This window comes from Pinus tabuliformis, chromosome 2_2 (assembly GCF_031772625.1).
Source record: "Pinus tabuliformis cultivar Carrire ecotype Pingquan chromosome 2_2, CPIR1, whole genome shotgun sequence".
Lineage (NCBI taxonomy): Eukaryota > Viridiplantae > Streptophyta > Pinopsida > Pinales > Pinaceae > Pinus > Pinus tabuliformis.
This window is the reverse complement of record NC_142300.1, coordinates 859498515-859519016: the sequence shown is the minus strand read 5'-3', so window position 1 is coordinate 859519016 and position 20502 is coordinate 859498515. Positions and strand designations below refer to the sequence as shown.

At 37.7% G+C, this 20502-nt stretch overlaps 1 protein-coding gene across 1 annotated transcript; it reads left to right on the top strand.

Annotated features, from left to right (window-relative positions):
- The first annotated feature begins 219 nt into the window (after positions 1–219).
- LOC149195694 (uncharacterized) lies at positions 220–3663 on the top strand. Its single transcript, XM_089405407.1, has 4 exons — positions 220–938; positions 1100–2684; positions 2915–3137; positions 3221–3663. The coding sequence occupies exons 1-3, from the start codon at positions 885–887 to the stop codon at positions 2956–2958; spliced, it is 1683 nt and encodes a 560-aa protein (XP_089261533.1). The 5' UTR covers positions 220–884; the 3' UTR covers positions 2959–3137; positions 3221–3663.
- The last annotated feature ends 16839 nt before the right edge of the window (positions 3664–20502 follow it).

The following is a 20502-nucleotide window of genomic DNA, read 5'->3' as shown; positions in this document are numbered from 1 at the left end:
TACATTAAAAAAATACATCATATTTAAAATTTTTAATTAAATTAATTATTAAAATTACTATTTTTAAATAAGAGGCGTCATTTTTCTATTCTCTGAAAATAAAAAGTGTCAATTTTCTATACACTGCATTAATACTATATATTTTAATATCAATAAAATACATTAAAAAAACACTACATATTGAAATAATAAAAGGGTGAAAACTCTTGTAATGCCTATGTGATTCCGCAAGGGTCTTTCCATTTACATTTTTAGTGGCTGTGTAATATTTGGCGTTGCAACTTTAGATAAACACGGTCCCTGTTTATCGTATACATTAACAACTTTGGAAATCTGTATGTTCAATTTCTTTACATCCCAACGCAACTTATCAAAAGGCCAGGACAGAAGCCGAGAGCGAGAGCTCGTGGTTCGGAGAACATGGTAGCAATGTTCTGTGTCTATAGGTGAGAAAACAGATCTACCACAACTTGGCTTTAAATCCATTTAGTGTTTCCATAACATATTAGGCATAAAAGTTTGTGGGCAGTGCCCTGAAGATTTCAATTGAAACATATTAGGGCATAAAAGTTTGTGGGCAGTGCCCTGAAGATTTCAATTGAAACATATTAGGGCATAAAAGTTTGTGGGCAGTGCACTGAAGATTTCAATTGCTCTACACCGATAGACACTGATAGGCTAAGGTACCAGCTTTGCTGAAAAGATGGAGTTGAGGCGTGCCATTTTCGGGATTGAAAGGCATAATTTTTCATCCGTGTCTTGTGAATCAGGCACTAATTTCATAATCCTCTGCAGATATCTATCGCTTATTTGAGCAGATCTTGTGGGAAGTTATGATGGGTATCTAGCAGGGAAGGGCATCATGATAACATTGCCATGGACAGATGAATGTCAAGAATAGGCTCCTCATCAGGACCATGGTGGAATGTTTTTGTCAGGTAAGAAAGTTAAACAGAAACTTCGTCAAAGTTATTTTTGGCATTTGATTTAGTTGCTATGTGAAGTCTGATGATTAGAATTAGCTCTTCTCCATTGCGAATTTCTCCCTTGTCCAACTCTCTTACGGTTTTGTGTTTTGCCCGATTGTTTTCCTGTTCAGGCCCCTGTTTTATTCTGTCTTGCATTGCCAAAACCTTTTCCGTGTTCCTTTCGTGGTTTGCCGACAAGGTTTTTTTCGGCGACAGCAACCAATAGGACTGGGGACAGGGAGGAAAATTTCGGACTGGATACAAAGGATAAGAGGACTCGCTCAATCTCTTCAACTAGAAATGCTGACGATGTTTTGTGCGCGGAACCTCCTTCATTTAATCAGACTCCTTCTGATGTTAAAGATGAAAGGCCGATTGTTAAAGACCTATTGCAAAATCCCTTTGCTCAAACAGATAGCCTTCATATAGACTTTAAGGAAAATGGGACCCCTCTTCCCATCTTGGAGGCAGCTGTTCACATCAAACGTGGTAGTTTGACAACTGATATAGTTGGTCAAGTACTGAGATCTGCTATTGATGATTGGGAGTTAGGTCTTCGGGTTTTTCTATGGGTTAGGCAGCAGCCTAGTTATAGGCATAATTCAGAGACCTTGGATTTGATGATTCATATTCTGGGCAAGGCACAGAGATTTCAAATTATGTGGCAATTGATTGAAGAAGTGAAAAAAGAGGCCTACTTGATTAGACCCGAAACTTTTGAGGTCATCGTCCGGAGTTATATTAAGGCTGGATGTGTGGAAGCTGCAGTGGATGCTCTTGAGAGGATGAAAGATTTCAGCTGTTGTGTTGGTACGTCGGCTCTTAACACTCTAGTCCGGGTTCTTTGTTATGAGAAGCGAATTGAGGATTGCCAATTGGTTATTGAGAGATTGAAAGATACCTACCACCCTAATGAAATAACTTATAGTATTCTCATCCATGGATGTTGTGAAGCAAATAAACTAACAAAAGCCTTGGAAACGCTGGAAGAGATGATCCAGGAAGGCATTCAACCTACTTTGGGTGCATATACATCCCTTATTGAGACCCTTTGTGCAGCAAACTTGGTGGAAATAGCCAACAAGCTTTTTAGTCATATGAAAACTAACATTCTTTACATGCTTAGAGAAACAAAAGAAACAGCCAATACTTCAGAAGATCTTGCCATATTGAGTGAAGTCACTCCAACCCTTGATTCTGTCACATACAATTGTTTGATTACTAGCCTCTGCGCATTAGGTGAAGTAGATGATGCCTGTGAGCTATTGGAGACAATGGTTAAAAAGGGTTTCACTCCCAATACAAAGACATACAGTTTTGTTTTCACACAGCTTTGCAAAAGAAGAAAGGCTCGAGAAGCTTTTGAGTTATATAATAATGTTGCAGTAACTGCCTTCTTCCCAACCCTACAGATACATGACAATTTGATTGAGATGTTTTGTTGCACTGGGCATGTAGACATGGCTTTAGAGCTTTGGAACAAGATGCATGAGAAGCAATACAGCTGTGGGCACCAAAGTTACAGTGTGCTGATTCACGGTCTTTGTTATAATGGTCTTTTTAAAGAAGCTTTTGTGCATTTAAAGAAAATGATAGAGGAGGGAATAGTGCCACTCTATCAAACCTATAGGATGCTACATTTTGGGTTCTTAAAAGACGGAAATATGCAAAAGTTCAATGAACTCAAAGAGATTATCCAGCAACTTCAGGAAAAAGGTAAATTTTAGTTTGAATTGTACTTTTTTATTTTCCTACAAAGATGCATTGTGTCTCCAAAATTTGATGCATTTATGGTAGTGGGATAATAATGGGGATGTTTCATAGATGCAATCTCCTTTGTCTTGCTCTGTGATGTTCTAAGACGAGAGTGATTCATTACTTGAATTATGAAAGTACATTGACCAAAGGCACGGGCATGTTAGTTATTGGTTAATTTTGTTCATCAGGGATACAGTTAGCTATGCCCAGGAAGCAGTGGCGTAAAAGATGATTAGGAGTTACAGACAGGGCAATGGAGTTTGATTTCAAGTGATCATTGATCAAGGATTATCGGTTTCTGGCAGCTGTTCAATGTAGCGATCAATGAGTGTCCTCTCCCTTGTTATTTAAGACAGCTGCAGATCTGCATGGCGGTTCAGTTCAAATATTTGATACAGCACACTTTCTTAGGTATGTTTTAGTGATCCCTGTTACTGTACAACTAGATTAGCTGAGATGGCTACCTATAGTGAGAGGACATTTCTTTTTCTCAGGTTTGCTGCTTTGTATGGAGTGGCACTTTTCAGTGTGGCAGTCTTGCTTCTCATCAGAATATAGTCCAAATGGGAACGAAGTTTGCAAATAGACTCTTATATAGAGCTCCTGATAACCAGATGCTTGTCCTTGATAGCAATGGCCGTGTTATTGTTGCCATTCCTCAATCACAAAGGAATATGCATATTCTTTTCACACTATTGGCATTCTTATTTTTATTTTGTATTTCATCAGATTTGTTTTCCAAACTATGCCTTAATTATCAAGGATAAAGTTTGGGCACTGTATTGGTTTACAGGTTATATGCTTCAGAAGCAGAAAGGTTACTATCTGTAAGCCTAACAAGTTCTTAATAATTAACCACATTTCAATTAATGTTGGATATTGGATAAGTGTGCCAATATGTTGGTATGCTTTAATGAGTAACTATTCATTCTTATTCCCCAGTGCGTTCACTTATTTTTTGATGCCATAGCTGTGTTTACTGTAACAGGCTGCAAGATTACCTTGGCATGACCTAGAAAAGTTCTGAAGGTTATATAACAGTCAGCGTTGAAAAAATCTCTGATTTCACAAGATATTTCCAAAATTTCCCGAGTTTTTCAGCTTGCTAATATTCATGAGTTTTTAAGGTCTACGTGTACACTTTCCAATATTTTCCATATTTTTTGGTAAATTTCTTTCTGAACCCTCGGCAATATATCCATGAACTGATATTTGCAACATTGATTACAATGGATATGATTGTTGGAAAGGAGACAATTAGAGTGTGCTTGCAGATACTTCTGCTGCAATGACATAAGTATGCTGCTTTTACCAAGCGAACTAAATGTCTTTGGAGAGTTTGAGTATATTTTATAATCTTGAACAATCCATTCAATGTAAAGATGACTTCTTTCTTATACAGATTGATTGCTAATCCCAGAACATTGCATGGCAAATTTAGATTTGACTGGATAGATACATTAAGAAGTCACTTTTCAGGTTATCTTGGGTAATAACTTGTAAGTTGCACTGTTATATGTATTATGACACTATCATCATCTTGTTTCAAAATGTCGATGCTGTTATTTGTTTCATTATCATGATTATGTAACTTTCCAGTCGTATCTATCTCTACATTATCACTTCCCTTATTAACATGAATTGTAGGTTGGACTTTCTTTTCAACTGAGCTGCAATTTTCTAGTCGCTGATCTATTGTGTACACCATAGCTGTGTACATCTCTAGCTAATTTACACAAGGCACGCACTAAGATGGTTTCAAGTCTTTGGAATGCCATTAATTACACTTACTGGCTTCAGGTTTTGACTTGGAAATTTCACAGATTCTTCCCAATCAACAGTTCTTCATTAAATCTGAACTTACCTGGGCTCCCATCTTGGGATAATGGACCGACTAAGAAAATTAGAGATACAAAATGCTCTGGATCTGATCTAGCAAATCAGGCCCTAGATCTGTTTTCGATCTCCTTTGCTGATTTGGATCTCCAATACTGCACTTCTACACTTCCTCGGATTAGAGTATCACACTACACACTTGAGAAAATCCCTCTCTCAAAGGCTAGTGCCGCTGTATGGTTTGTCTTTCTCCTCTCCTTAACCTTGATTTTATAACTTTACATTGAGCTAAATCCTTAGCCCTAATTTTGAAAGTGATTGACACTCAAGGTTAGAGCTCGCCTTACTTGAGATTAATGGTTGAGGTTAAAACATAATCACTTAAATAATTTATTTTACTTTTGCTAAGTTTCTTTAGCTCAATTAGTCAACATAATGATTATGTGCTTTTCCTAAGTTCTTAGGCTAAGTTACATTAGCAACTTGCTCACACTTAAGCAAGTTTCCTTAGGAGTTTGTGGGCGACCTTTACACGCCTAGACACTTAGGCCTGTGCAGAAGTACCACCTCGAATTACAAACATTAACATAGTAAAGGTGAATTAGTGGATGAATATAAAAGAAAAACCAACAGACTTGTTAAACTTTGGAATATAATTACTATTTGTTAACTTCCATTACTAAGTACAAAAAACATGCATGTTAAACTTTGGCATGCAAATGCTAATTATGTAAGATAGGACAATTTATTTAATAATATCTACAATAAGTAGGTCAATGGGATGGGACTTAAAGATGCATAAGATATCAATATATAGTGGGGATGTGAAAGCAGTGTCCATTGCTACTCTATCAAAAGTAGAAAGAGAGCAAAGTACAAAGATATAAGGTGTACCAAATAAGTGCAAACAAACAAGGCTAAAACCATGACTAGTAGAAAGGATGTCAAGGTGTGTTGTAATTAGAGGTTCAGGCCAGATGAGGGGCGAGAGAAGAAGGCTCTTTGATCATGTCATCAATCATCATGAAGGGGCCTATGCACTACCTAAGAATGTTGTTTGGAGAGTAGCTTGGGTTGAGGGTGTCTAACTACATAATACTAAAAGGAGTCTTGGGAGGAGCTCTAAAGCAAGGAGGTCCATCACTCCTCATTCAAGGTTGGGGAGGGCGAGGGGGAATCTCTGAATGGAAGATTTTCTACTTAGGTGAACCTAGAGAGTGGTGCTCTACATAGAGAGAGTTTTGCTTTGGGGCCTCTTAGAGTTGATCTTATAGTTGCTTTGGTGGTGTTTGACTTGGGATGTATTGTTGAATTTGGATAGTTTGTATGGGGGAAGGTCAAGAGGAAACCCACAACTTTAGTGATTTCATATCCAAAGTGGCATGGGCCTTTGCTTGATATTTGTTGCACTATGTGGATCAATATACACCGAAGAAACATGTGATCCTCTTGATAGGCTTTGGTTGGGGAGTTCCACATAAGGTCTCCAATCTATGTTTGAAAATCTCCCTTGTGAAAACATCTAGGCATCTCTACTCTGAATAACAAAAGAATGTGGAGAGGGAGCTACCCATGTCTCGATAAAAGCAATAATAACTCCCTCTAATGTCATAATAGATAGGACATTTGGTGATGAGATGCTTCTTTGACTCGATCTTTTGTAAGTGGTGTTGCACACATTTTGTCAAAGTTCCAAGGAAGTAGTGGTGTCAATTTTTTTTCAAAAGATCGGATCATCAACCAACAATTTTTTTTGAGCCATTGTAAACCCATTCTGCAAATTTGTAATGTAAATGATGCTAGTAAGACCGTGTATGTATGTAACAACCTATGTAAGCCTATTATTTTGGTGACGAATTTCATCTTAAGAGGTTTTTCATCTCACTGATTATCTGTGTTTCTAAACATGAATGCTCGACAAAGTTTTTCCCTCCAACCTCACCCCAAAGCTAGGGTGGAATTTATCATCAAAGTCTTAGGTGAGTAGTAGTGTTTTAGTCGAGTCTTTTGTAAAAGTGATTTGGGAATAATTTAAGTTAATTGGTTAAATTATTTTATTACAAATCACTTGGTTTACTAGATCATATTGTGTTGCAGAATTGGGTATGTAATTTGAGGGTCTAAGTTGAACGGGTATTCCCCCTTTGAGGGTTGAATTTGTAAAAATCTTATGTTAAAAATATTTTAGTACATGTTCCCTCATACTTAGACACCATGGCTAAAATATTAGAGGGTGGAAACAATATTTAATCCTTCTAAGTGTCAATTAATTAAATTTTTTGACAAAATTAAATTAAAATCATAAGCTAGAAATTTAATTAATTAGAGTCAAAATTAAAATGTCTAGAGAAACTAAATTCTCAAAGTGGAAAAATTCGTGGGTTTTAAAGAAATTAATTTTTGGAGGCCTCCCACTAAGAGAATATTGGAAATTTGAAGAAAAATTGGGCCCTTGGATCTTAGTGGTTAAGTCAAAGTCAATATTTTTAGGAAATAAACTCAAAATAATTAATTTTGAGCTAATAAAAAAGGAATTTAATGAGAAATTCGAAAATTCCTCAAAATAAACATTTTCAACGGCTAAGATTAAAAGATCATCAATGATTTATCAATGACCACGTTTATTTTGACGAGGATCAAACCAACTAGCTGTTATTTTTCCACTTGGAGGATTTATCTATAAATTAGAGAGTCATTTGTGTAAAAAACAATTTGATGTTTGGCTAAGAAATTGCTGCAGAAGAATTGATGTAACACTATAGTCCCGCTGGGAACGTTTATTTGAATCATAATAAAGATTTTGGGGTGTAGTTCATGGTGTTCAATGTTCATTGATTTGCGGTATGTGCTGGGTATGGGCTTTCCTATATTGTGCTTATTAATTTTAAAATTTGTTTTTCATTAGATGGGGACAAAATCATTATATTGATAGATTCTGGGTTTATCTTAGATGATTTGATTCGCCATATGTCTAACAAATTTTCTTGAGAAAAATATATAGTGTTTGTAGGTTCCCTAGTCTTTGGTCCCCAAGGCCAAAAACTGTGGGCATCAACCGACCTTGTTTGGACTTCAAATATTTATATGGTTGATCTAACTTTGCTAAGGCTATAGTGTGCATCAATTTTCCAAAGTATTGTTAGCCATTTATCAAAGAAAAACTTCAAAAAAATATTTTTCTCAAAATTTATTTCAAAACCATTGTATATTTGTAAATTTTGTAAATAGATTTGTATAATAAATTTTTAAAATATATTTTCTAATTGGGGTTTTAAGAAAATTTGTATATATTGGGGTTTTGGGTAGTTGTAAATTTGTTTTTTGCAAGTGAGATCAAGTGGAGAACGCTGGAATAGAGCTAGATCTAGGCCCTTGAGGGTAAGATCTAGTCTTTAATTTTTTTTTGCAGGGCCAACCATTGAAGAAATTGAGCAAACTTTTAGATATGAAGGAGATTAATTTTTCTGAAGTTGGGTTTCATTTTTCAGCCTTCTCAGCCCTAGATTTAGCCCTTCGAAGGCCAATGTCCTCCTCTTATGCCTCTGCGTCACCTTTTCTGGCCTCCCGGAGGCCAGTGCCAGCCCTTTGGCCTTTCGGCCCTCCCTCCTTGGCCCTGCGCTGAGGGTTTTAGGCCATCTTTGGCCTAGCCGTGGCCTTCAGAGGACTCAAACTCCCTCCTTGACCTTGGACAACTCCCTTTAGGGTTAGCAGTCTGCTTTTCAAGCCCTTTTCTTCCCTCTTCCTCCTCCTTGCTCCTCCGCATCCTCCTCTTTAGCATTCGCTCTCCCTTTTTGGCTCCCTTTTGACTCCTTTGGGCCCTCATTCAGCCCTGTACCCTAATCACTAGCCCTTGGAGGGCTTTCTCCCCCCAACGTCAAGCCTTCTTGGCCTTCTTCCGCCTCATTTGCCTCTTCCTTGGCCTCCTAAGCCTTCCCTTGCCCTCTTTTGGCCCTAGCGTGATCCCTATCCATTTTTGAAAATTTTGGGACTGGATACTTGGTGGGTTTTGCAGAAATTTGGCTCAAAAGCTTGTGTTTTCAGGTGACAACTTCATTGCAAAATTTTGGCAAACTTGGGCAAGTTTGTCTACAAGGTCTTGGGCCTAGGGTTTGCTTTCTAAACCCTATTTTCCTCACTGTTTTGTTACAATTGTAATATCTAACTTTTAATAGTGAACTAAAAGCCCTAAAAACACATTTAATTGGTCAAAATAGTTCAAAAATTGCATATAAAATTTTCCAAAATTTTTGGTGACTTGGGTATTGAGTATCTAGCCTAGATCTAGTTTTTAGCCTGCTGGAATACCTCTGCATAACTGAATAATCAGATCTGATATTTTTTGAATATTACATCTAAAAGGGCTAAAAAAATCAAATTTTCAGTGTGGCATTTTTATTCCAAGTTTTGGGCCTAATTTGAAACTTGTTATAGAACCAATAACTCACTGATTGTCTATTTTACTTACTGTTGTAACAAGTTATTTCAGATCTGATATAATTCTGAATATTGCATCTTAAGTGGACCAAAAATCATAGTTTTACTTTGGCAAGTTGTTGGGCATCTCAGTGATCATATCTAGTTACTATATGCTTGTTGTCTCTTGAATCTAAAGTGATTTTCTTACTGTTGTCATAAGGCTAATAAGCGCTGAAATTTAAGTACTGCTGATTTTGGTTATTGGAAATCTAACATTCGCTTATCTTGTCTTAAGTTATAAGAATTTCCAAATTTTGCACTATATCACCCAAATATAAGTTCTAATATTCCAATCTTGTTGATTTTGGACATTTAAAATCTAATTGGCATTGTGATATTAACATAAGATCATAATTGGAACATCTTGAGGAATTGTGATTGGCATTTTGTGTTGATAAATCATTGGTTAATTAATAAGTGGATAAGTGCTTCAAGTTCCTTAATTATTGTCATTGTCTAAGAGCATCATCATTGGCATCTATCTTATCTCAAGTAATGGTTATTGGCATCTCATTGGCTAATTATTGAATAGAGGATCTCTTGTTTATTGTTGGCACTTGTATCATTGAGCACTTGGTTTTGTGTAAAATTGTTTTCCAATAATTTGTTATAGTACTCTCGTTATAAGATAATCAACTTCAAGTACTTGAATCACATAAATCTGAAATTAAGACTTACTCATAATCTTGCATTTCATCCTAAGTGTAGTTGCATTAATAACTTACCTCCAAGCATAAGCTTGGTTGATAGACTCCTAGGACAACCCTTTCTCATTTAGCTTGATGTTCCACGGGGTCTCGACCCCCCACCTGGGGGACAATTTCCTAGCTCCCTCGCGCTCCGTGGACTTGGGGACGAGAGGGGGACGTTTCCCCTCGCTCCCAAAAAACAGGGTACGCGAGGAAACTTGAAAGGGGTCATCTCCTCCAATTGGGGTCATTTCCTAGGCGAAAAGGGTCTTAAGGGGCCTTGAGGGGTCGTTTCCCTAGAAAAAATTCCCAAATTTTTTTATGAAACAAAAAAATTGTAGTTTTTAATGTTTGTTGACCGACCGTGAAGGGTTTACATTATGTTCATTTCACATTTCATTTCTTGTTTGCTCTTTAGTTGAACTGAACACTGTCGACATCGCCAAGCAACCTTTTGTCTGCTCCTTTTTTGAACGGAACGTTGCCGCTTATGTGTCAGACTTGACTTTTATATTATTCAATATTCATAGTTGGAAGTGGAACATCAATATGGTTTAAATTTTAAAGTTTAAAACTTTAAACATTTATAATTTTATAATTTATTTTCATTGTGCATTATTAGTAAGTTAGTAGACTAGTAGTTACACTATACAGCGACAAAATTACATGTATGATGTACGGTTATAATTTATATGATAATGATATCAATGATCATGCTTTTCGTTTTAAATTTGTTTCAATTATATGATTCATCAATTTATATTTTATATTTATAAGTTTTTAAGACCCCGACGTCCCCCCACTTTTCCTAAAAATTGGTGGGGAGCTTTTGCATAGGCTGCTCATGCGTATCCCTGCTCCCTCGCCTCCTCGTCCTTGAAACTTGGTGGAACATTGGATTCAACCCTTCTTAGTGGTTAACACAGTGACCTTGCAGTCGTCAAAGCCACAGTCTCTGCAGCGCCAGAGGCATTGGGTGGTTGGAACACAAGGGGAGGTATCGTTAATCAAGCCTTTGCTTGCTTCCCGTTGGCTTCCATCCCACAACCTACTCTGAAAATTGTTCTCAAAACAGTTAAGAGAAAGGTTCCATTTAGACTAGGCATATAATCTAAAATTAACCAAGATCCTTGCATCACATATAGATCTTAGGAGTTGCATCTCATACAGGTTAGTTGATCATATAAGCAGCAGTTGCCCATCTGGTTACTTGGCTATAATTTATAATAAGCAAGAACTTTTGACTCCACAAGGCATTGGTCTCAATTCTAAATCTAATTGAATCCTTAATCTTGCTAAATTTCTACCAAGTAGCTAGGCCACTCCACTGTGTCTCCCGGGAAAGTTGGTTCCCAACTCGCTTTCCATCATCTCATTTCCATAGGGACTATCCCCCATAGCTTGCTGTTGGGAGATATCTAGAACGGAGTGGGCAAGGATCAGAGTGACAACCCCCGCCCTGAGCCGTTGTCACGGTGCCTGTACAATCTGAGCGACAATAAGTGGCATATTTGGAAAATTTTATCAGGTAGTGGGATGTGGTGGTCAATCCTAAGCCAAAGTTGATGAGAGCCATCTTGACGTTGTCCAAGGTGGATCTAAAGGGTATGCATCTAGTGTTTGCATGCATATTTAGGTTTGGTAATAAAGTTGCTTCTCAATTGCATGAAGTGCTTAGAATAAAAGGGCATCTTGGGGAAAAGACCCTTAAGGGTTGTTATCCAAGTTACCTAGGTAAACAACTCGTAGGTGTCCTCTCTAATTTCTTGGTTTAAGTTTTGCATATATAGTAGGAGGTGATTTGAAGTATCTAAAGACTACTTGAAAAGGGGAAGGCGATCAAGAGAGATGGCCGCCAACTGAAGTAACTTGGAAGCTTCCAGAAACCAATAAGGTATGTGTCTAGGGAACCTGTGGAGGCAATAGCTTTAGAAGAGTAGAGAGCAAGGCAGGGGTACCTAGCCCTACTAGGAGTAGAGTCCCTTAGAGTTTGGATTTGTGTGTTGTTAATGTAACTAGTTTTGGTCTTCACAATTGTTATTGTACTCATTTCAATATGTATCTTATGTAACGAACAAAAGAAGAAAGAAAAAAGTTATTATTTTAAAGCATGGGTTTCATGCTCCTTATTGATGGTCTTCTAGGTAAAAGCATGTTCTTCATGCTTCTAGGGTTTGTTAGGTCATAAGATTTATTGTCATGAGTTAAGAGAGTCAACATCATGATTATAAGACCCTTTTGGGCAAGATGTACCTTGTAAAAGAATTTATTTTGAGTCTAGAAGGTCCTAGAAACCTCCAAAGTACAAGTCGGCCTTGGCAGCTTCAAGTTGGCCTAAAGGAGGGAGTTTGTGTTGAAGAAAGTGTAACTAGGTTCGGTCTTCTTAAATGTACTTTTGATATTTGCATTTATTCAAGAAAAGAAATATTATTTTTGTTATATTTATCAATGAGTTTCTTGCTCATTGAAATAGGTCTAACACATGTTAAAGTGCTATAGGTAAGTCAAAGGGTCAAAAGAAAGTTTGAAGACCCTTAAGGGCATGTTACACCATGTACATATTTGTATAAGAGTCAAAGAATATCTCTCCAAGCAAAGACAAATCCTCTCCATGCAACGACATCATCAAACGAGCAAAATGATGAAGGGAACTCAAATCGGCCTACAACCATCATGTCAGCCTCAAGTTAGCCTAAAGGAGGGACAATCCTCTATATATAGCGACAAGAAATCCACCTCTGAAATCAGCGACAAGGAAGACCGAGAAAAGGGTGAAAAAGGACGAGTTAGAGGAGCCTCTAGTGCAACGAAGAAGTAGAAGTCATCACCGAAGGTTGGAGGACTGTTTCTAGGGTAAATACTAAAACACAATCACACATACAAGAAAAGGAGGCATTTCTGTGGTCATAAAGGTAGCAACGTAACAGTCTCATACTTCTCATTGTTTGGGCTTGAAACTCAGGCGTATAAGGCCTCCCACTAGAGTGAAGAAGAGACTCTCTCAATCGAAGAAGAAAGGAACCAAATACTCAAGGAGACCTCCCACACGTGCGAGAATTTAGGGCTGCAGGACAGTCATATCAAGTCTGCAACTACACCTTGAAGAAGGAGCTCGATCGGTCAAGAGAAAGGAAGGGATCATCACAAGTAAAGGGTCTCACTAAAGATCACGGATAAGTGTCTCTTCTAGAGCAAGTGCAACAAGCACTATCAACAATTGTAAGAAGAACGAAGTGCTGAAAGAAGGAGGACGAAGTGTCGGGGAACGAAGTGCAGGAAAAAGGAAGGACTTGACTTGTGCTTGGAGGATATTCTTGTCAAGGGTCTAGGGTTTGACATTGATCAATAAAAGCTTCAATAAGAGAAATTTACGAAAGGGTTTTCTTCTCTAAGAGAGAGAGGTTTTGCCCTGGCAGAGGGCCAACATCTTGTGTTCTTGTTTCTTGTGTTTTGATAGCAGTTTGATGAAGTAAACACTCACACTAATAATAAGAGAAGAAGATCAAGCTAACAAAGATAAACTGTAAAAGTGCTTCACAATTTGTTATCAAATCTAAAAGAATCCTACTATACATAATTGCCCTTGATTCTTCAACATGGTATCAGAGCTAAGGTGACACATCAAAGAAAGGGCATCTCAAGAGCACTCATAGGGTGACTCATCTAAAAAGGACATCTCAAGAACATCTACAAGGTTGAAGCATCAAGCGAAGTATCTCAATCACATCAAGGACAAGAAGGTCTATTATCTACTATCCATCAAAGAAGACTACTAAGCAAGAAGTAAAGCCTTGTATAAAGGCACCTACAAGAAGAGCAAATCAAAGAGAGACCTACATCAAGCTACACCATCTTCAAAAAGGAAAAGCACTAAAAGTCAAGTCATCAAGCAAATCTCATCATCAAGAAAGCAACTTGAAGAGCATCAAGATTTAAGGAAGGCAAGCCATCAAGTCTTCAAGAAGAAAGCAAGTTCTCTCAAACTCTATCAAGTAAGTATATGTCCCCATCTGAATACACCTCAATGTCTTTTTGCAAGGAAAGCAACAAATTGGTTGGGACCACTAACTTCCTTGCTTGGAAGAAGAGGACTGATTTACTTCTCAAAGACAATGAACGTCTAGACCTCATCAAAGGGAATATCACTATCCCTGCTAAGGAACAAACTCAAGCCTTAGCCAAGTACAATAAGGATGAGACAAGAGCTCAGAGGATTCTAATAGAATCCATCAAAGACTCTCTCATTCCTTATGTCTTCAAATTTGAAACATCTAAAGAAATCTATGATAAACTAATAAAGCTATTCTCGGTAAGCACAACTGGAGAAGTGATATCTCTACGAAATGATTTGTACAAGATGAATATATCATAGGAGGCAATAACTCCCTACTTCATGAAGATCTTTGAGATGAGGGATCAACTTCAAGAGTCAGGAGAAGTCATGTTAGACAAAGAAATGACAACCGTAGTACTCAATGCTCTACCTGAGGATTGGGGCAACTTCATATCAAGCATATATGCCAAGATGGAAGCTACCCCACTGAATGAACTATGGTCTCTATTCAAAATAGAGGAAATTAGACTCAAAGCAAAAGATGATGTAGGATCAAAGGAGCAAGCAATTGCTACCATGGCCAAGCGAAAGGGAAAATTTAGCAAATTTGGTCCACAAAGAACAAGCAATAGAGATATATCAAAAGTCCAATGCTTTGGATGCCAAGAATATGGACACTACAAAAGGGATTTTCCTAAACTTAAGAAGGACAACAACAACAAGAGAAAAAGGGAAGAAGCTCATGTAGCTCAAGAAGTGAAAGAAGAAGACAAGAAGCAGAAGAAGGAAGATCCTCCAGATCTCTACTATGACTAAGTCAACCTCTTTACTTAAAGTCTTCTTTCAAAGTTTTGAGTAGTATAGGAGCATGTAGAAATAGAATATAATGCATGGTTAAAGATATCTTCTAGAATATAGGATCATGGTAGATATAGCTCAAGATATTCATGTAGAAGGAGCATACCTATTATAGGACCTCATCCACAATGAAAGAATAATTGATCATGATTAAAAATCTTAGAAGGCCCCCATCATCAAAAAGAAGAAACATTTGCAGGGTAAGGATCTTCAAGATCATCTGATACAATCTTCAAAAGAAGGTTCATAAACAAGAGCAGATGTCTCACTGGAGTCCCATTCCGGGGACTCAAGAAAAGGATGATATGCAAGCAAGAAAAGATGAAACAAGAAAGGCCACACCATGGACAATCAAATAAAGCCAAGATGATCAAAGAAGAATCAAGATGAGGTATGTATGCATCAAAGTTAAGTCATGTCATCATATATATTTATTGAGTCATGGGAATAGTTCTATGGCATGATCAAGTATAAAAGGATCTCTTTCACCAATGACATGCTTGAAGGCATGTACTACAATGCAATGAAGGTCAACCTAAAGAAGTGCTCCCTTAAGGAGTATAAGGTGGTTGACTAGTCATCCAAGAAGAAGCAAATGAAGAAAGAGATCAAGCATGTGAAGAACACCATGGTCACAAAGAATCATACATACCTCAAGGAGTGCTCCCTTAAGGAGTATAAGGTGGTTGACTAGTCATCCAAGAAGAAGCAAATGAAGAAAGAGATCAAGCATGTGAAGAACACCATGGTCACAAAGAATCACTATCTGACAAGATCCATTAAATACATCTCTTGAAAGAAGGCATGACAACTTTGACAAATGAGGAAAAAGATCAAAGGATCCTTGACACCTATGAAGTCCTTGGAGATAGTAAGGTGCAGATAACTTATTCAACTCTACAAAGATGTCATGATGAAGAAGCCATCCAACAAAAGCACCATTTGATGTTGAAGCAATATTAGGATGAAGTCATGAAGGGCTACTAAATCAAAGAATGGGAACAAGCAAGTACAACTAAGCATCCATGTGATAAGTATTTTGAAGCATAGGCAAGATGACAAAGGAGTAACCAGATGACAAAAGGATTTGATATATATCAAGAAGGCCACTTTCCGTGAAGGGAGCAATGACATGACAAACCAGGAAGGAAAGTGATCGATGGTCGATGCCCTACCAAGAAGAAGTTCAAACAAGGACTTCATGACATCGAAGGAAAGAAGGAGATCAAGCAGTGAAAGGACCCATGAAAAAGCAGTTGCTGATGAATGGACAAGTCCCTAGTTAAGAGGGAGTTCTAATAAGTTCCCAACTACAAAGGAGCTTGGGCAAGTTCCTTGTCAAAGGAAACTTGGGCATGTCTTCCTCAATTAAGAGGAAGAGATAGACACAACATTCTTGTCTTCACTTGGGAAGAAAGAATGGGAGGATTGGGTAATCATCTGGCATCCAATACTCTTTGAGGATGTATAGGGCATCCAAGACAAGAGTAGGCAAGAGGACCGATATTCTTTGAGGGCTGGGAACCCAAGACAAGAATAGTCGTAGAAGTTCATACTCAGTGAACACCCGAGTGGGTATGTACCTTGAGAGATAATGACTAAGGTGTCTATAAGTCATTGGTCTTGCCAACGTTGTGCTATGATCTTATGAGAGATAGAGCTATTAGTCAAGGCCTTGCTATGAACAATGTTGGTTACTATTATGCTATAACAGATGGATTGCCAATCCAGTTTCTCTTATGTGAATTCTTCAAGATTGAAAAATAGCCAAACACCTTGTAATTATTTATGAATACCTCCTTAGTTAAGAGGGAGTGTTGAAGAAAGTGTAACTAGGTTCGGTCTTCATAAATGTACTTTTGATATTTGTATTTATTCAAGAAAAGAAATATTATTTTTGTTATGTTTATCAATGAGTTTCTTGCTCATTGAAATAGGTCTAGCACATGTTAAAGTGCTATAGGTAAGTCAAAGAGTCAAAAGAAAGTTTAAAGACCCTTAAGGGCATGTTACACCATGTACATACTTGTATAAGAGTCAAAGAATATCCCTTCAAGCAAAGACAAGTCCTCTCCATGCAACAAAATCATCAAAGGAGCAAAAATGATGAAGGAAAGTCAAGTCGGCCTCAAGTTGGCCTAAAGGAGGGACAATCCTCTATATATAGAGGCTGTCCACTCCCTCAAACGACAAGCAATCCACCTCTGAAATCAACGAGCAAGGAAGACCGAGAAAAGGGTGAAAAAGGATGAGTATAAGGAGCCTCTAGTGCAGCGAAGAAGAAGAATTCATCACCGAAGGTTGGAGGATTTTTTCTAGGGTAAAACACAGTCACACGTGTGAGAAAATGAGGCATCTCTACGGTCATAACAACAACAACAACGTAACAGTCTCATACTTCTCATTATTTGGGCTTGAAACTTAGGCTTATAAGGCTTCCCACTAGAGCGAAGAAGAGACTCTCTCAATCGAAGAAGAAAGGAACCAAATACTCAAGGAAACCTCCCACACGTGCGAGAATTTAGGGCTGTAGGACAACCATATCAAGTTTGCAACTACACCTTGAAGAAGGAGCTTGGTTGGTCAAGAGGAAGAAAGGGATCATCACAAGTAAAGGGTATCACTAAAGATCAAGGATAAGTGTCTCTTCTAGAGCAAGTGCAACAGGACTATCAAAAATTGTAAGAAGAACGAAGCGCCGAAAGAAGGAGGATGAAGTGTTGGGGAACAAAGTGCAGGAAGAAGGAGGACGAAGTCTCGGGGAACGAAGTGCAGGAAGAAGGAAGGACTTGACTTGTGCTTGGAGGATATTCTTGTCAAGGGTCTAGGGTTTGGCATTGATCAATAGAAGCTTCAATAAGAGAAATTTACCAAAGGGTTTTTCCTCTCTAAGAGAGAGAGGTTTTGCCCTGGTAGAGAGCCAACATCTTGTGTTTTGATAGCAGTTTGATGAAGTACACACTCACACTAATAATAAGAGAAGAAGATCAAGCTAACAAAGATAAATTGTAAAAGTGCTTCACAAATTGTTATCAAATCTAGAAGAATCCTACTATACATAATTGCCCTTGATTCTTCAACAATTCGAACCCTTGGAAAGGCTATAAATACAGGCAACTTTGACCTCATTTGACACATTCACTACACACAAGTTTGATCTTTCAAGAAATAGTTCGATCTGAAGCTAGGAAGACCAAGAAGGCTAGAGCGAAGACCAAGGAAGCAAAAAAAGTCTTGAAGATTTATTTTTGGGCTCTATCTCTCTCACAGGTGTGAAGAATTAGGGTTTCTGTAGCTTCAAGAAAGGTTGTAATTGTAGATTCGAGTTGCAAGAGATCAAGTTGCAGAATCAGGTTACTAGAAGAGCGAATATTTTGATGTGAATTCATTGACCTTGAAAGACATTGTCTTGCTTAAAGAAGGCTTTATTGAAAAACTGTCCTAGGATTTCTGCAATAGCTGCAAGGTCGAAGCTATGGATTGAAGTTGTAGTAAGAAGTTGGCTGATGCAGGATTGAGCCTTGTTGATCTGATTCTATTGGAAGGGTTTCTTGAAGGGCTGACTTGGTACTTGGTCTAGGGTTTCGGTCTTGATTGTCTCATTTGAAGTAAATTCTATAAGAGGATTTTTTGCGATTTTCCCCTTGGAGGGGTTTTGCCCCAGCTTGGAGCTTAATTTCTGTGTCCATTGTCTTTACTATTCTGCTCTTGATATTTGTTTCATGAAAAATATCTAATAAAGAAAACACAAGAAGATAAGTAAAGTTCACAAGCAAATATTAAGGTTAAGGAAAATTTGAATTAATAGCTGCCATATTGCATTTTCCAACATGGAATCAAAGCTAAGGTGAACAGGCAGCTGGAAGGACACAAAGAAGGGTTTGTTGGTTAAGGGGAATCGTTTGCAGAAGGATACAAGGAAAGAAGAAGAAGACCTAATGATCTAGAAGGAGGATTTCCACATTAAGATTTTGTTGAAGAAGACCTCATCATCAAGGTCTCATTAAAAGGACATGTATTTGTTGAAGATTCTCTAGTGTATCATCTTTGAAGAAGACGAAACATCAAGGGATCTTGATATATCATCATTCTCACTTTGAACCTGGTTGAAGACATCATTGTTGAAGGCATCCTATAAGACATCTTTCCAAGACATTAGATCTTGAAAGCATCAAGATAGTTGGGGACATCATCAAAGAAGAGAGGACTCTTGGTTGACAAAACATGAAGTAATGGAATATGTCCTCGGCGAAGTTATTGAACTTAGCAAAGATGAGACTCAAGAGCTAGCAAAATACAAGAAAGGAGAAGTGAGGGCACAAAGGATCATTGTTGAATCCATTAAGGATCATCTTGTTCCATTTGATGCTAATTTGAAGACTTCTAAGGCTATGTATGACAAGCTAGTAAATCAATACTCCATAAGCACATCTGGTCAAAAGATTTCTTTGAGAAACCAACTATACAAAATAAAGAAATCGAAGAATGAAGACATGGCCTCCTACCTGATGAAGATTTTACAGATAAGAGATCAATTGCATGAACTTGGGGAGACAATTTTTGACTCCGAAATGACCGTTTGTGTGCCGAATGCCTTGCCACCAGAATGGAGCAGTTTTGCAGCTAGCATGTACTCTAAGAAAGATTCTACTCCTTTTGATAAGTTGTGAGCTCAGTGCATGTTGGAAGATACTAGGATCAAGGCAAGGGATGACATTAAATCAAATGAACAATCTCAAGCCTTCATTGCAAGAACCAAGAAGTTGAAGAAGGGAAAGTTTAGAAAATCCAAGAAGAAGCCAAATATGTCCAAGGTTCTATGATTTGGGTGCAATGAATTTGGACACTTTAAGAGGGATTGTCCAAACAAGCAAAACAACAAAAGAAAGGAAAGAAGAGAAGCTCACACAACTGAGGAGATAGGAGAACCAAAGAAGAAGCTGAAGAAAGAAGATGTCAAAGATCTTTACTATTGAAGAAGGCATCCTCTCTGTCAGGTTCTTTATAAAGTTTGTCTTTCATTTAGAAATAACATGCATTGTTGATTAAGTCTTGTTGTAAGAGCATGGCATTATAGATAGTAGCATATGATAATAGAAGATTTAGAGTCTACGTGATTGAGTTTCTTTGTAAGAATCATCTAGTCTTTCAAAATTGAGAAGATTGGACCATTTTGCATCTTATTTTGTTAGGATATTTCGACACATAGGAAATAGTTAAGTATAACTTGGTCTAGTGTAGAGTTAGGTAAAGTGAGTTTCTTTACAATGTACTTTTGCAACTTACAATCCGACAGTCACGATATGTTTTAGACATGAAGTGATCTGACGGTTCAATCTCTCCTCGGTATTACTGACACTTGATCCGTGGCTTGACACCTGATTGGTCCATGATCTCTATTTAAAGAGCATGGAGGGTCATTTGTAGGGTGACTGTTCATGAGAGAAGCTTATGTGAATTTTCTTTCTTTTATTAATAAATTGCCTGAAGTGGTCGCGTTGGCTTAGGTCGTGGACTGTTTCCCTCTTTGAGAGTTTTAACCACGTCAAGGATACTGGTGTATTGATCTATGATTTGTTTGTGAGCGATGTCCTTTGGTGTTCTATCTGAGGAACTTACCTTGTAAATTCCTACATATTTTTCATCCAGGCATTATCTAACATTATGTTAGAGGTAGTCATTTTGCCAAGGTGGATCTCAAGATTCTATAAGAACCATCATTTTGGAAGGTTTTGGGAAAAAGCATCATGACAAGGTCAGTATATATTCCATATAGTATGGAAACAATACTCTTGAGGGATGAAGGAATGTAGTTGGTCAAGAAGCAGAGTAAATAACTAGATAATCACATGGAAGAATAGGA